The 13,758-nt window shown below is 42.0% G+C and overlaps 1 protein-coding gene across 1 annotated transcript; it reads right to left on the bottom strand.

The window, feature by feature from the left end:
* Positions 1–11,616: 11,616 nt before the first annotated feature.
* Positions 11,617–12,191, bottom strand: LOC149390279 (uncharacterized). Its single transcript, XM_089619732.1, has 2 exons — positions 11,868–12,191; positions 11,617–11,769 (listed from the first exon to the last, which is right to left on the bottom strand). Exons 1-2 carry the CDS (start codon positions 12,189–12,191, stop codon positions 11,617–11,619), a joined length of 477 nt encoding a protein of 158 aa, XP_089475858.1.
* Between the last annotated feature and the right edge of the window lie 1,567 nt (positions 12,192–13,758).

Genomic DNA, 13,758 nt, shown 5'->3' with positions numbered 1-13,758 from the left:
ACGCTCTTCTGCTGGCGCTGAAGTTCTGCAGGCTGCGGCGTCGGAGTAGACTGACTTGGTCCGCCGGGCGTCGTCTGCTGGCTGGCGTCGGGAGTCCTCTGCTGGCCGCCCGTCGGAGTGCGGACGTCGGGCGTCGGAGTGTGGACGCCGGCCGTCGGAGTGCGGACGTCGGGCGTCGGAGTGTGGACGCCGGCCGTCGGAGTCTGCTGGCTGTGGGATGACGGAGCCTACTGCGAACTCTGCGGAAATTGGGACATGAACGAGCTAAGGTTGAGGCCGGGAACCTGACTCTGTATTGTCTCGGCGAACGCGGCGAGGGTCGATGCCAACACCTCCTGCGAGACATATCCTGGTTGGGACGTCCCAGCCTCCGAACCGTAGACTTCGGCGACTTCAGCCGCCATGCGTGCTCCCTGTGGCACCAAACGTCCGACGTCGGTCAAGTGATCAGTCCGCGAACCCATAATATCGCGGATCGCCTGCTGCTCTAGAACGGAAATATCAACGTCCGCTCCTTGGTGCTCAGCCTCCGCTCGCAACGTGTTGAACCTAGCGACCAGTCGATCCTGATATAATTAACTAGTTAGTATATATTAATCGAAAAATAAGAAAAATAAATGTAAACTTACATAACGTGCGGAGGCTTCAGGAGTCAGCCATTCAGACTTGTCGGACTGATGTTGGCGCTTGTAGTTCGCAAACAAGCTCTCGAATGCGCCTGTCTCGACGCTCTGCATGTAAACATAACTTGAAGTGTTAGATAATTTTAACGATTTGATGTATCATATAAACATAAAACTTACGTTTTTCATGCGGTGGGTCGAGAACCCAATCGTCCCCTATCGAGTCTTCGTCTTCTTCTTCGCGCGATTCGCCTTATTCTTCGCTTGTATAGCCTGTTGTAATATAAGTAAACGTACACGTAAATAACAAATCGTTTAATAAACATTCGAGTAACGTAAATGATTCGATATTACCTTAAATTCATCGCTCGTATATCGTTGTATCAGCGTCTCTCATTCGGTATCGAGCTTAACGGTCTTCGGTTTCAGCGACCGCGCCACCTGTACGCTGCTCTTGCAGTCGATGTCGAACCACGACCGCAATGTATGCCTCCAATCGCGAAGACGAGTCTTCGCGTCTCGAATGATTGCTGCATCGACAATCGCCTTCTTCTTCCCGGTTGCATCACCATCGACTCGAATGTCGTACTTGTCTCGAATCGCTGCTCGGATCTCGGCCTCCTTCGCCGGCCCCACGTTCGCATTTGTCCACCTTGGGACCGTAGGCGAGATCTTGTCTCGGACGACCAACCCGAGCGTGTTCGCGAACGTCGCGAGATCCGGATCCATCTCGCGCTCTGGCTGCAAGAACGACTGAAAGTCCTCGTTATAAACGACGACTTCCTTCATCCCGGGGCACCGTGCACGCTCAGATCGAAGCTCGACTGTCGGCCCACGCACGGTCGGTTCGATATCCTCGTCTTCTTCTTCGACGCCATCACGTACGGGCGCCGACTGGCAATAATTCGGGAGACGGGCTAAGAAGTCATCCCCGCCTCCGCTGCCTCCAGCTCCTGTAGCCGCAGCCATCTGAAATTCAAAAAAAAAATTATTTAGTTATGCATTCTTAATGATTTAAATCAGTTAATTTAGTAAGTAAATAAAAAACGTTATATACTATCAATCATCGTCGTCTGACAAATCATCTTCTTCCATCAAATCTTCGTCCTCAGTTTCTTCATCATCGATAAACTCTTCTTCTTCAATATTTTCCAACAAGTTCACTGCGTCGTTGCTCACGGGCTCTGGTATCGCAGACTGATGACGCGTTGACAGTGAATCTAAATCTAACGGTTCTACTGACAACTGAACTGAAGACGAAGATTGACCAAGAATGAGGTCAATATCAGGAAGATCCCACACATTTCGATGATTACACTCTTCGACGATTCGCCAATCAGGACCATTCAAGTTATCTTCCAAGTAGAAAACTTGTTTCGCTTGAGTTGCCAAAATAAATGGCTCGTCTTTGTACCATTCTTTTGCCACATACACGCTTGTCAAGTTATTGTCGTTGCGTGTCCTTTTCCTCGGATCTTGATCACCGAACCAACAACATTGAAATAAGACGACGCGACAATTGTTCTGATACGTCAAGACAATGACGTTTTCTACTTGACCGTAGAAGTCGTGACCTCCTTCACTTGGTACACATACCCCGCTATTCTGAGTCGTTCTTCTGCTATCACGTTGACGGGAGATAAATTTAAACCCGTTCACTACACAACACGGATACGTCTGTGGTGCGAAATGTGGTCCCAATGTCAATGCATATAATTCGGAGGTAACGGATAATCCGTCTTGGCTCATGCGAAATACCTACATACAACCATTAACGAGTCGGTTATTAATTATCTCATATTCTTTGAGTTTGGTAGTCAAATACCTTTTCCCAAAACCACTTTGGGAACTCAAGTCGATGCGCTTCTTCAACATCTGGCCGACCTTCTAATTCCATGAGATCTATGTGTTCACTGAAATAAAATTCATGTTCATTTAATACATCACTTCGTATAAATATAATTCAAGTTCATTTATTTCACTCATTTACCTCATGAAATCGTCAATTTCAGGACAATTTCGTAAAATGTACCACTCAGCGAGCAATCGTATATTCTCATCTAAGCGTATCGTGGTCATCTTCCCGTAAGGCCGACAACTTGATGACTGAAACACCGATAACTCCCGTTCGACACCTTCGAAGTTAGACGCGACGTCTGTTCGTTGGAGCATGTTGAAACGATTCTCAACGCCTTCTAGATACCTTGAGCAGAATGTCAATGCTTCATCTACAACATAGGCTTCAGCAATTGAACCCTCTGGTCTAGCTCGATTACGCACAAAGTTCTTGAGCGTTCCAAGGTATCTCTCAAATGGGTAGATCCACCGCATATGAACTGGACCTCCGTTAATTGCCTCCTCCGGTAGATGCATTACCAAATGAACCATGATTGTGAAGAAATCAGGCGGGAAAATTCGTTCCAACTTACACAATATAAGCTTCACATCCTCTTGCGCCTTCTCAATGTCTGAAATTACCAGTGTTCTAGAGCAAATAAGTCTGAAGAAGTTGCAGAGCTCTATTATGGCATCTCGAATTGTTCGATCCAGAAAAGGACGAATAGCAGGAGCCAATAGGCGCTGTATAATCACGTGACAATCGTGAGACTTCAAACCCGTCAACCTCCCATGCGCGGTAACATTCTTCTTCAAATTCCCCGCAAAACCATCGGGAAATCTGACAGATCTCAAGAACTCAGTAAACCGCTTTCGTTCTGAAGGTGTCAGAGTGTATGACGAAGGCGGTTTCATCCATCTATCTCCTTCTTGGTACAAATGAAGCTCGTGCCTTATGTTCCAGTCCGCCAAAGTCAACCGCGCCTTATCTGTGTCTTTCGTCTTCCCCTCGATGTTCAGCAAGGTACCCAGAAGATTGTCGCATACATTCTTTTCTATATGCATTACATCGAGGTTATGCTTCAGCGTAAGACTCGACCAATACGGCAACTCGAAGAAAATACTTTTCTTTGTCCAATTCAGCTCACTCGCATCGCGCTTTCGTTTCTTCCCGCCGAAGTCAGGGTGCTTCCCCGGGGTTGCATCTCTCACTAATCGCAATTGTCGAAGTATATCGCTCGCTGATTTTCTCACTGGTGGTGGTCGTTTCTCATTTCGTACCTTGTACAGTTTGCTCTTCCTCATCGGGTGTAACAACGGCAAGAATCGACGATGATCGCAGTAAACAATCTTGTTTCGAGCCTTGAAAGATGGTGTGTCGTTGTTACACGTCGGACAAGCAAGGTACCCTTGACCACTCCATCCCGACAAACTGCTTCTCGCTGGAAAATCATTCACCGTCCGTAGAAGTACGGAAAACCACCTGAATAGCTCACCGGTCGAACCATCTCTCAACACAACACCGGTTTCCCACAATTCCTTCAGCTCATCAATCAGCGGTCGTAAGAAAACATCCACGTCTTTACCCGGCGCACTACGACCTGGTATAAGCAATGTTAACATCAAGTACGATGTTTTCATGCACAACCACGGCGGTAAATTGTACGCAGTCAAGACTACCGGCCCCATACTGTACGATAAACTCATGTCACCAAATGGGTTGAAACCATCGGCGGCAAGTCCAAGCCGGACGTTCCTCGGTTCTGCCGCAAACATGGGATATTTTCGGTCGATCTCCTTCCACGTTGCTCCGTCAGCAGGATGTCGCAGTACACCATCCTCTTTAATGCGTTCATTCTCGTGCCACTGCATCTCTAGAGTTGTGTGCCGACTCGCGTACAGTCGCTTAAGTCGATCTTTCAGTGGAAAGTAGCGCAACACTTTATGCGCTACTTTTTTTCCACCGTCTTTGATCAGCCACCGGCTCTCATTACAAACTGGACACTCGTCTAGATTGGCGTTGTCCTTCCAAAACAACGCGCAATCGTGTTTGCAAACGTGAATCGACTCGTAACCCATACCAAATCGACGCAATTTCGCCTTTGCTTCATAATGTGATTCTGGAATCGTGTTGCCGATCGGATGAGATTTTTTTAGTACTTTCAGAAGCTGATCAAACGACTTATTCGTCCACTTGTTCATCACTTTCAAATGCATCAACGTGACAACAAATGAGAGTGACGAATACTCCGTACAACCCGGCCATAATTCTGTGTTCAGGTCGCTGAAAAGGTCATCGAACTGTCCACTCTGGTATTCTGCATTCGGGTCAATACTGTCATCGTCACCGTCTACGTCGTTGTGATCTAAGATATTGTGTACAACATCAAACATCCCTCCTCCTCTGTACTCCGTCTGATACTGCATTACGTCATCTTCTTCCTCCCCGTGAAAGTTCCACCTCGTGTAATTCCTCTTAAATCCTCTGATAAAGAGATGATTCTCTATATCAGGAATTTTTGCATCAACACGTTGTTACACCTCTTGCATGGACACTTAACTCGTCCTTCGACATTTACGTGTTGTCGGGCCATTGCCATGAACTCTGTCATGCCAGCCGCAAACTCAACGCTTAAACGTTGGTCCTCCATTATCCAATTCCTATTTGGATAACTCATTTTACCTATAGATTTAACATTTCAAAATTTAGTAGTTTTCGGATTTTATTTTATAATTTCACGATCGATCCTACCGAAATTTCGGCAGAACCTCCCCTATAAACTTAACAACCCGGCATCAAGCCTTTAACTTTAAAACCTGCATAGAAACATCCTAAAACTAACAATAAATCCAATCTCAGTGGTTCGATTATTAAAATTCATAATCCATCACATTTTTAATCATTTCTAACAACAATTAAATACAATTCCATTTAATTTACATAAACTAACTAATTGTTTTTACATAATTTTACCAAATATAAAATTTATAACAAATATATAATTCATTTATAATTTATAAAATTTATAACAAATATTTATAATTCATTTATAATTTATAAAATTTATATTTGGTATAACAAATATATAATTCTAAAAATATAAATTATAACAAATTTATAAACTAAAAATATATAATTCATTTATAACTAATTTATACTTATATAACTAAATAAATTATATTAGTTATATATAACAAACATTTATAACTAAAAATATATAATTCATTTATAACTAATTTATAACAAATATATAACAAAAGTTTATAATCCTATAACTAATTAAAATAAATTTATAACTAAAGTTTATAATCCTATATATATTAATCATATATAACTAATATATAACTAATATATACATAAATTTATAACTAATATATATATTAATCCTATAACTAACTAATATATATATATATATATATATATATATATAGTTTTTTAAAAAAAAAAACTTACCGATCGGACAAAGAGGAAGAGCGCGCGCGGCCAGAGAAGGGGAGCGGAGCGGCGTCGGTGGTGGAGCGGCGTCGGCGTCGGCGGCGGAGCGGCGGAGGAGCGGCGGAGGAGGAGCTGTAATGGGAGAGAGAGACTTTAGGAGAGAGATGTGAGGAGAGAGAGAGAAGTAGTGAGGAGAGAGACTTACCGGCGAGGCACACGGCGGAGGAGCGTCGGCGGCACACGGCGGACGAGGCACACAGCGGAGGAGGGAGAAAGTAGAGAGAGAAATGGAAGTTAGGGTTTCTGAGCGAATGGGGAAGCTGGGTCGCGTTCTGGTATTTAAAGACATTTACCGACGATTTTATCGTCGCTAAATGATTTCGGTTCGTCGCTAAATGAACTTACGTTAACCAGACATTTAGCGACGATTAAATCGTCGCTATTAGTAAATTTCACACATTTAGCGACGATTAAATCGTCGCTAAATCATTTCGCTTTAATTTAATGGGAGGGATTTTTCCCTCTTTAAAATTCGTCAAAATTTGATAACATTCAGCGACGATTATTTCGTCGCTAATTGTATAGCGACGATAAAACAATCTTTAGCAACGATAAAATCGTCGCTAAATGTTTTCGTCTTAATTAAATTGGAGGGATTTTTCCCTCTTTAAAATTCGAAATTAATTCAACATTTTTAGCGACGAAAATATCGTCGCTAAATGTATTTTGAAATAATTAGCGACCAATTTATCGTCGCTAATTATTTTTCCGCGAACTTAGCGACGACAAAAAAGAATTAGCGACGATAAACTCGTCGCTAATTATCTTTGCCGCCAAACTTTAATATTTCTCGCACCAAAGAATTAGCGACGATATTATCGTCGCTAAAAGGGTTATTAGCGACGATATATTAGCGACGACTAAATCGTCGCTAATAGTATCGTCGCTAAATGTGTTATTTCTTGTAGTGTCATAGGGTGGTCGTACAACACGGTATGTGGCCTTACAGCAAGTTTGAGTCGCAGGGTGGCCGTACGGCACTTACCGTGGTCGTACAGCACTTTTGGTGGCCATACGGTAAGTTTTGAGTCATAGAGTGGCCGTACAACACTTTTGGTAGGGCGGCGCAAAAAAACCGTAATAATCGTAAACCGGACCGGACCGTTAATTTTTAGACCGCCAGTCCGGTTTAAACGATTTTTTTTTATCCGGTCCGGTCCGATTTTTTTTTCAAAAACCGTTAAACCGGACCGATTTATTTATAAATAAAAAATAAAATAAAAAAATAAATTAATGTCCAATTAGCCAAACTAGGCATTTGTGCATGTATGTCCCTCCTATACATGACTATATGTTTTTGTTTTGGTGGAAAATTAATGGTTTTTCTTTAATTATGTAAAACGGTTCAAAACGTTCCAAACGGTCTAGAACGGTCCGGTCTAAATGGTCCGGTCCGTCTAAACGGTTCAAAACGGTCCGGTCTGGTCTAAACGATTCAAAAAGGTCCGGTCCGGTCCAGTTTTTACAGTTTTTTGGTCCGGTCTGGTTTGGGTTTTTTTGGACTGTTTTGAGCAGTCCGGTCCGGTTTTTTGGCCGGTTTTGGACCGGACCGGACCGTACACATGCCTAACTTTTGGTGGTAGTACGGCAAGTTTGGAGACGAGAAATTGGCCGTAGGTGAGTTTGAAGGCGGGAAATGGCCGTACAGCCATGGAAAATGGCCATTTTGACCGTACGACAAGTTTTGATGGCCGTATGGTCATGACAAGGTTTGGCAAGCGCGTCGGGGCTTGTCAAGGGCACGACAAGTCGCCTATACGGCGTGGGGAGTAAAGGGCATGGAGAGTAATTTATTTGGTTAGGCGAAGCGAGTCAAGTTCTTGGCGAGGCGAACCAAGTGCTCATGGCGATGCACGGTAAGGCTCACAGTGATGCATAGCCCGTGGCGATGCACGGTAAGGCTCACGGCGATGCACGACCCTTAGTCGTGCATGATAAGGCTCATGGAGATGCATGGCCCGCAATGCATGACAAGGGCAAGGAAAGGTGAGTCGAGTGCGTGGCGAGTTATTTTTGCTTTTGGAATGGTCATTTTTCGGCACCAAAAAAGGACACCTTAACAAGTTGTTTGAAAAAAAAAAGTAATGATGTATATACAAACTCTTCATTTCATTTCATGCAAAAAAAATATGACTATTCCTTCTTTAATAATAAAGATATTGTATATGGCAAACAAAGATATTGTATCCAAGATAATAGATATTGTATAATGCATGAAATAACTATATCGTATTCAAAAAATTATAGATATTGTATGCAGCAAATATAAATACTGTATGCGACAAATAAAGGTCGAGAAATTTCATTAAGTGGGCTTAATAAGCCATTAAATATCAAGATTAGACCCTAATGTTTAAAAATATCTAAGTATGGACTTTTGACCCAAAATCGGACAAAAATACCCCTCTGAACCCTATACATCTCTCACACTTCATTTTTATCATTTCAATCACACTCAAATCCTCTCTACTTAAGCGGGTTTCAAAAGAATCATGGGTAAGATTACTAACTTAATTATTTTTACAAAGTTTATGATTGTATATGATAGAATGTAGCAAAAAAAATCGATCAGATCTGAAACAAAGTCCAAAATCTGGGTTTAACTTGTTTGTACGATGGTATACGATGATGTACGATGAAATTTAAATTTTTGTACGATGAAATTTAGAATAAAAATTGCGTTCTGTACGATGTTGTACGATGCTGTACGATGCTGTACGATGTCGTACGATGCCTCTCTGTAAGATGATGTACGATGTTGTACGATGGTGTACGATGATATACGATTCTGTACGATTCTGTACGATGATGTACGATATAGAAGCTTATTTTGCATAGTTTGACTGTTTTTTGCAGTTTTTGTCATGATTAACGGCACTTGGGAGAAGGAAGGACACCAATGGGTTTTCACCAATGCAAAATTTCGTGCATTCGTAATTCCGAAAGAGTTAACGTACACGGAGTTAGTAGATTTCTTATACGAGAAGTTCGAGTTAGACAGATTTGCGTTCGACTTAAAACTCGAAGTCCCATACGCAGTCGGTACAATTCCATTAGGTCCTGCCGTATTGAAGGACAATGGTGATGTTTCGCATTTTATGAAGCACAAATATCGTAATAGATTTCCACTCTGTGTAAGTTTGGTACCAAAACAGATCGAGGTCATTGCACCTATTGCGTATCGAGGAGTATGTAAAGGGAAAGATGTGGAAGTTGGAATGGTGTCTCGCAATGAACCGAAGAAGAGACGGAATACTCTTGTTATCGAGGATCGACAAAATGATCCTATAATTGAAAACAAAGATGGTGGCTGTGACGATGACTTGTTTAATGAGTACAAGGGTGCCGGAAACGGTGACGAAGTATATAGGCGTGATAGAGATTCTAATCACAACAGTGACGAATATGATGGACACAATGGTGATGAATACGAAGATGGCGAAGGTGATGAAAACGAAGGTGGCGAAAGTGATGAAAACGACGGTGGCGAAGGTGAAGAATTTGAAGAATTCGCCAATCCCGAAGAATATGAAGAATTTGTGGAAACGTTTACAGTACCAACGGGTCATTGTGAAACATCGGGTCAATGTCAGCGTGAGCCTCCAATGATCGGATCACCTATCGTTCCTTATTCATGGAAAGCACCCGAGTTCACCGCCGATGGTGTTGTGAAGGAAAACCCGAGTCATTATCCAAGTCATTCTTCTACAGGTAATTTAAGTGGATTCAAATGATATTCAAGTATAATATGAAACCACCTATTGTTTAACTAACCTTTGAAACTAACAGGTAGCTCAGAAGAAATATATATTGGGCAGCAATTTGAAAACAAGCATGAACTGAAGAAACATATCCACCTGTACGCGTTGAAACATAATTTCGAATTTAGAGTGAAATCTTCTTCGAAAAAGAGATGGTATGTTCTATGCAAAGACGAGAGATGCACGTGGAGGTTGAGGGGTGTCGTGCAGTGGTCTGAGATGTGGGAGATTACGTCGTACGAGGGTAAACACTCATGTGGGCGTGTTGTTCGAACAGAGGGCCATCGAGGAGCGGCACCATGGGTCATCGGTCACGTATTTAAAGACAAGTACTCAATTAACTCTATGGCGGAGTAGTCGGCGCATAACGTCAGGGAAGAAGTGAAGACAAGATGGGGTGTGAACATATCGTATTTGAAAGCTTGGAGATCCAGGGAGAAAGCTTCAACAACAAAACAAGGAATGCTAGGACGTTTCCCATTACGACGTTGCTCGAGTTTATTCGATTCACACTCCAAACTTGGTTTTTTGAACGAGAAGAGATAGCGAACAAGTTGAACACAAAATTGACACCAACGTGGCAAAATGATCTCGCACAACTAAATAATAAGGCACAGTTCGTCAATGCGTACGGGCTTATTCTATATGAATGTCATGTCAAAGACGCAAGAGGTGATTTCGATGTAGACCTTATGGCGAAGACATGCACTTGCGGACTACCACAACAATAGAATATCCCGTGCGAGCATTCTATCGCAGCAGCCCAACATCGAAGCGTGGACGTGTACTCGTTATGCAGTGGCTTTTATTTGAAGGAGACGTGGATTGAGATGTACAAGGAAGCCATATATCCGGTTGGCGATGAAGATCAATGGGATGTCCCGGATGAGATAAAAAACATGAAAGTTTCGGAACCCGTTGAAAAGAAGCAAGCCGGTCGACCGAAGAAAAGTAAACAAGGAAGAAGAAGAATTAATCGATACCCATCTCAAGGCGAAAAGATTGTCGTCCAGCGAAAATGTGGGAAATGTGGTGGTAGGGGACATAACAGAAAAACATGCACTTGGAGGGATTAAAACTTTAGACTTTGTGTTATTTTTATTTGTAAGTTTAAAACTTTAACGTTTATTTGAGTTACCCTTTGTGAATGTGTGAATTTTTTATGTTTTTTTTTGTGTGAATCTCTTTCATTGAATTACATGTTTATAAGGTACAATAAAAAACATATTCAATCAATAGTCAACAAACCATCTCGATAATATGTTTATAAGGTACTATTACATAGAAAACCAAAACCAAAAAGATAAAAAATAAACATCCGAAAATACAAAATCACGGGATAAGGTGGTTGTCGAATAAGTCCACGCACCATTTCTTCCTGAACGTTCTCATATTGACACTTTGAAGAGTGTCAAATGATTCGTTCAGTACTATGTGCTCGACATACTTCACAGCGAACATCCCGCAATCACCGCTACAACACAAGAATAAGTAAACGAAATTGTCAAAAAAAGTTGAAACATAACTTGAAAAAAAAAACAAACCTCTAAAATAACTTGTCAATAAAAACATAATTGACCAATGAAAAGTTCAATAAACTTGTCAAAAAACTTGTAACAAAAAAAACAAACTTCTAAAATAACTTGTCAATAAAAACATAATTGTTTAAAAGTTGTCAAAAAAAAGTTCAATTAACTAGTCAAATTTTTTTTTTAAAAGAACTTGTAAAAATAAACAAACTTGTAAAATAACTTGTCAATAAAAAGATAATTGTTTAAAAGTTGTCAAAAAAAGTTGAATTAAGTAGTCAAAAAAACTTTTTTAAAAGAACTTGTAAAAATAAACAAACTTGTAAAATAACTTTTCATAAAATAATTGTAACAAAAAAATGTAAACATGTTTACCTGTATGCACATTGTGAGACTTTGTCATCGACGAGCCACGTCAGGTTAGTGAACTTAATTTCACCATGCTCACTCTCCCGGTAAGAGTGGCGATGGTTCTTGAAGAAACCACCTATGGCCACAATCCTAGGAAATGCTCGAGTCCAAGTCTGAATAATAAACATTTTAACAATGTTAAGTAACCCTTATAATTTAATTAATTTTTGCTCTAAGGTAATAATTGTGAATAACATAACATTTTACGTACCTCCATCATCTCAGTGAAGTCCTTTTGATTATTCGACGACTGCATGAGATCCTTTTGGCAGTCGAGGACGGTAATGGTCCAGGCCTCGATGTCGATCCGAAATGTGAACCAATGAAGGTTCTGGAAGTTCACGACAAACAGGATCTCGCGAGCACCATCCCAAGGCAAAATATCGGGGTCCCTATACCCAGTCATCGGGGTAATAGTTGCCCTCATGTCCCAGTCCACGGGTTCGGGCTCTGTCCCCAGCTCGATGGCCTTCTTGATGTTCGCTTCTTCCTTGGTGAATCGGCCGTACACTTGCTGGACCCACCGACAATCCATGATTCGGACGTCTTGCCGATATCCGTCGAGAGCTCGTTGGCGAGCCCGAATCATGTGAATTATAGCATCAATATGCTGAGACATAACCAACATATAGCGTTATTTTAAATTGATATGGAAAGTTAAATTATATAATTAATAACGTACCGAATCATGTAGCCATCTGGTTTCTGTCAATATCGTGTCGAAGAAAGTCGTGTGTCCGTCGCACGTCTTCAGGCGAGCAGACTCCATAAACTTGCCGTCCCACTTTTTTGTCTGCACCCACTTAACGAAATTATCAAACTCTTTTAGCTTCGCATCCTTCAACGGCTTGAACTTGGGGATCGGCTTTTCTAAATACTTGGGCCTCGTCGGATCATTGAAATCGGCCCAACGCGACGACTTCTGTCGCACTTGCCGATCTGGACGTGCCGGAGAAAGCTGTGCCTTCTGTCTTTTCCTTAGAGGAGTTGTGAGCGTGCGTAGCTTATCCGAAATGTCTTCTCTACGAGGACTCGACGAAGACGTCGACAACCTGGGAGAAGTCACCGGCCTGATCTCCGATCGCTTCGATGACTCGCGATGCGTTGAAGACGGCTTCTTCGACTTCTTCGATGACTCGCGATGCGTAGAAGACGGCTCTGACTTCTTCAATGACTCGCGATGCGTAGAAGACGGCTCTGCCTCGTGCGATGGAGACGCCGGCTTTTGACTAGCCGCCGGAGGAGGAGGAGGAGGAGGAGGGGTCCGGCGTTTACGACCATCAGCTTGGGTCGTGGGAATTTCACCCCCAGGCAAGCCCGTTGCGTCCTCGAACAAAATGTTCAGCCTCTTCCACATAGAAAGCTGAAAGTCAAAGTAATAAAATATGTCACAAAATTTAAACTTGTCACAAAAATTTAAACTTAACTCTAAAACGTTAAAATAAAATTTAAACTCAACTCTAAATTTTAAACTCAACTTTAAAACGTTAAATTATATTTAAACTTAACTCTAAAACGTTAAATTATATTTAAACTTAACTCTAAAACGTTAAATTAAATTTAAACTCAACTTTAAAACGTTAAATTAAATTTAAACTCAACTCTAAAACGTTAAATTGATTTAAATATAACTTGTCACAAAATCTAACATGGTTAACACTCATGCGCTCAACTCTACGGCCGGTCGTGCTAAGAGCACGTAAGATTATCCCTTGTGACTGAATCATTTGTTTTTGGGATGCTCGCAGTTGTTCTTGGGAAGCTCACATTTCTTCCCACATTTCCCGTGTTATGACAAAGGGCTCGGGAATGTCGGCGCGAGAGGTCGGTGTGGGCCTCGATCCCATTGGGGGAGTGGTCGGTGTGGGCCTCGATCCCATTGCGGCAGTGTCTGACACGTGTTCGTCGTCGGAGTCTCCGATGTCATCATCGTCTGCAACAGTCGCGACTCGATCTATTTCTTCTTCGATATCTCGCGGCTCTGTCGCATCTTCTCCCTCGACGTCTATGGGATACAGACATTTGCTCGTCTGTGTCTCGAGGAGAGTGAAAAATTCTTTCTCTGGTGCCCTTGGTCTCAGCATTTGACGAACACCCACCTA

Source organism: Urtica dioica, chromosome 7 (genome assembly GCF_054948205.1).
Source record: "Urtica dioica subsp. dioica isolate 48M chromosome 7, U.dioica_male_clone48M_v1_H2, whole genome shotgun sequence".
Lineage (NCBI taxonomy): Eukaryota > Viridiplantae > Streptophyta > Magnoliopsida > Rosales > Urticaceae > Urtica > Urtica dioica.
Note: the sequence above shows the minus strand (reverse complement) of the source record. Positions and strands in the feature narration are given on the sequence as shown.